This window comes from Verticillium alfalfae, genomic scaffold (genome assembly GCF_000150825.1).
Source record: "Verticillium alfalfae VaMs.102 supercont1.14 genomic scaffold, whole genome shotgun sequence".
Taxonomy (NCBI): Eukaryota; Fungi; Ascomycota; class Sordariomycetes; order Glomerellales; family Plectosphaerellaceae; genus Verticillium; species Verticillium alfalfae.
The window spans coordinates 799,552-802,762 of record NW_003315025.1 but is presented as its reverse complement, the minus strand read 5'-3'; the positions used below and the strand labels follow the sequence as shown (position 1 = coordinate 802,762).

The window sequence follows — 3,211 nt, the reverse complement described above, 5'->3', positions numbered from 1 at the left end:
TCGATCCAGAGATCGAGCGATGATTCATGGAGGAGAGACGAGTCAGGTATAGTTAGTCCCGCGAAGAGTCCTCGACTAAGTGGAGCCGAAAGGCTTAGAGGAAGGAAGAGTGCGGATAGGAGAATGACCTTAGATCTAGAATGTCACGAGGTAGCCCGTCTTGACTGATGGTCTCGAAATGAAGGCTTTTGAGTCTGGAAAATTGACCTTGGTGCTAAGACTGAAAGTTGAAGTTGCTCTTCTTTCCGGTGAACAAGTTCAGTCTGCCCTTGGAATGCTTCACAGCTGGCAGTTCGGGCAATGGTTTCATGCTGCCCAGGCTGGCACGTTCTGCCTCGCCGACCTTGAGCGTGGGTTGGAACTTGGTTGCCGATGCATTCGAACCAATAGTCGTTCGTGACATGGCGAGGGTGCCACGAGTTGTCATCTTGTTCTCGCTGGCAGTAACAGGGTTTCCAACAGGCGGCCGGCCACCCCTGTAGCTTGCAGAAAGCCGTCTTGCCATAGGTGCCGGGGAGCTGGTCGGAATGCCAAGCCGAGTCTTGCCGACACCGTCTTCCATGATCCAGCCATTGTTGTTGCTTCGGGCGTCGGCCATATCAAGATGCTCTTTTCTCTGTTCACCTACGGTTGGGTTGTTGGGGTTAGAGCCGGCACAGGAGTCGATCGAGGGGACGATGGAGAACCCCTCGCCCCGCTGGAGATCTTGGCCGTTACTGCGATGAATTGGTCCGACTGGTGCCGATATGAGGCTACGAAGAGATGGGCGCGCTGCGGCGCCCTCTCGGGTGGGCAGACGAGACTTCTTGTGCTTGTGGTCAAAACGGCCCATCTTGAGGTGTGAGGAGAGCGTAGAGGACAGGAATAATGAATGCAACAATAAAAGCAGTTGAAGGAGGATCAAGAAGTCCAAGGCTTGTTACCGGTTGACTGTGATAATGAAGGGGAAAGCTTGTGTTTTGTTCTGGAAGGCAGCGTTGAGAGTCGGGAAGATTGGCCTCTTGGGTTCAGGAGGAATTCACAGATTCAGAAAGCCCAGAAGATAGGAAGGGAAGGTAGTTACCGACGTTTATGTTGACGTTTGCATTGCGTTGACGTGATGGCCACGGTCACGACTGCCCTCACGATCTATAGCTGTCGGCATGGCGATGGTCGGGAAGCAACCAGTAACTGCCTGGCTCACACATCTATGGAGCCCTGCAGTGCTGTGAGAACATCATTGTTGGCTCTTTGTGAAGATCCATGCCTTTGGCAAGTGTTACTCATCGCTGTTCGTCTCGTTACTACTGGCCCCTGACATTGAAGACCGCGCGTTGAAGATTGTACTGCCAGGGGCCTTTTTCAACTGAGCATCACCTTCATTAGACAAGCTCCTGTAGCTCACATGCAGTTCACGACCTCCTTGGTGCTAATCCCTTTGATAATGGCATTCTCATCATGTTTCTGGCATATCCAGCACCAATACTCCTTTGAATGTTTCTCTGTTTTGTCTAGTTCTACTTTCTAGTCCGTTGTGCGGATGATGCGGCCGATCTAGAAGGTGTGCTGAGCATAAAGATGGTCATATGATGGCGTATGCACACTCAGTCATCCCACCCCTCAATCTTGTACTTGAAGACGACGTCGCCCTCTCCTTTGGGGATCGGGTTTCCATTCGAATCCCAGAGGGCACGCTCCTTGAAAACAACATTTCCATCCCAGTCAACCAGAATGACGGACTGTCTCTGCGTCCCGTACATGCCAGTGTCGAATCCAATGCCGTTCTCGCCGGGCGTCGCATCGGGTCGCTGCAGCTGTTCAGCCGCCACTTTGTCGTCGGTATCCCACTCGCCCTTGCCTCTCTTCGTGGCCTCGACCATGGCCTGCCGGTGATGCTCATCGCCAATCGACGGGATGAAGATGCTGTGCTTCAGCTGCGGGATGTATTCGGCGAACCCCTGTCCCGGCTTGGGCGCCGGCAGCGTATCGGTGCCCAGCACGCCAAACAGCTTCTCCACCAGCGCCTCCTCGTCGAGGTCCTCGGCCACGGCCTGCTCCACGGCCTCCTTGACGAGCCTCTTGCCGTCCTCGACCTTGGGCCACGCCTCGGGATCGTGGTAGGACGTGTTGCTGAGGCCGTAGACCTCGCCCCTCGCCTCGCCGATCCACGGCACGTCATGCACGTGGCCGCACCGGTTCGAGACAATGGCGATGCCCTCGAGGGCGCGCGCCTCGCCCCGCTTCCGCCGCAGCTTGCCGGCGACCATGCTGAAGCCGCCGACGCCGCGCACGCCGCCGTCGGCAACGAGCTTCTGCACCGTCTCGGCCGTCGGCTCGTGCGGGTCGGCACCCAGCCAGGCCGTCACCATGCCGCCGCGGGACCGCTGCGCGTGGATCGGGTGGGCGGCGTCCGGGGGCCCGTCTTCACGGTAGTTGGTCAGCACGGCGAGGGCGCCGGTCGAGGTGAGGCCGAGCCAGGTGCCCTTCTCGGCGCGCTGGAGGTCGCGCGGCGAGAGCACGGTGGGCCCCGCGGGGTGGGACCACCAGTGCGGGCGGGAGGTGGGGCGCAGGATGAACTCGTCGCGGTTGTCGATGACGATGAGGGCGTAGGAGGGGTGAGCTGTCGTGAGGAGTACGATGCACATGGTGGACGTCCTGTGATGCGTATGGGTGTGGGGATGGGGAGATGCGCCGCGTGTTCGCTGGATTTGGTCGAGATGCTTTGCAGAGGTTGGCCTGCGTAGGTAGGCCGAAGCGGGGTAAGATGTCCGGCGGTTCAAGTGCGATGGTGACGATGGGGTGCAGCAATGCCTGGTGACGATGTTGCCTTTGGTTGACGTTCTAGGACCAAGGGTGCTTTATAGGCGGGGGTCATGGGTTTGCGTGACGAGAGACCAGTCAGTCCACTTGGTGTAACAGAGTGTAGATGGACTCCTCTTCTCTGATGTTCAGGAACGAGATGATCTGATGTTTCGACCCGGGGCCCAGGCCGTCATTGGATCGGCTTGGGTTCGTCGGGCGGTGCTTGGCAGTGCTTGGGCTGGAGTTCCCCGACTCGGGCATCGCACCTCGGCTGGGGGGGGGGGGAGGGGCATCGAGTGAGACAGAGTTCAAGTGCTGGCAGGCGGTAGCAGGTGATGCTTGGCTTTCGATATGGAGTTAGCGGTGGCTCATGCGAGCTAGTGGCACCACTACTTTCTTTTGCCTCTTAACGCTTCGTGCGTTGAAGTTG

General features: G+C 58.0%; 2 protein-coding genes across 2 annotated transcripts; both read right to left on the bottom strand.

Annotated features, from left to right (window-relative positions):
* Positions 1-214: 214 nt before the first annotated feature.
* On the bottom strand, positions 215-832 carry VDBG_09221 (predicted protein; the record flags this gene model as incomplete). The annotated part of the gene is made up of 1 exon (XM_003000680.1): positions 215-832. One exon carries the CDS (start codon positions 830-832, stop codon positions 215-217), a length of 618 nt encoding a protein of 205 aa, XP_003000726.1.
* Positions 833-1,463: 631 nt separating this feature from the next.
* On the bottom strand, positions 1,464-2,624 carry VDBG_09220 (ser/Thr-rich protein T10 in DGCR region; the record flags this gene model as incomplete). The annotated part of the gene is made up of 1 exon (XM_003000679.1): positions 1,464-2,624. The coding sequence occupies one exon, from the start codon at positions 2,622-2,624 to the stop codon at positions 1,584-1,586; it is 1,041 nt and encodes a 346-aa protein (XP_003000725.1).
* Positions 2,625-3,211: the final 587 nt, after the last annotated feature.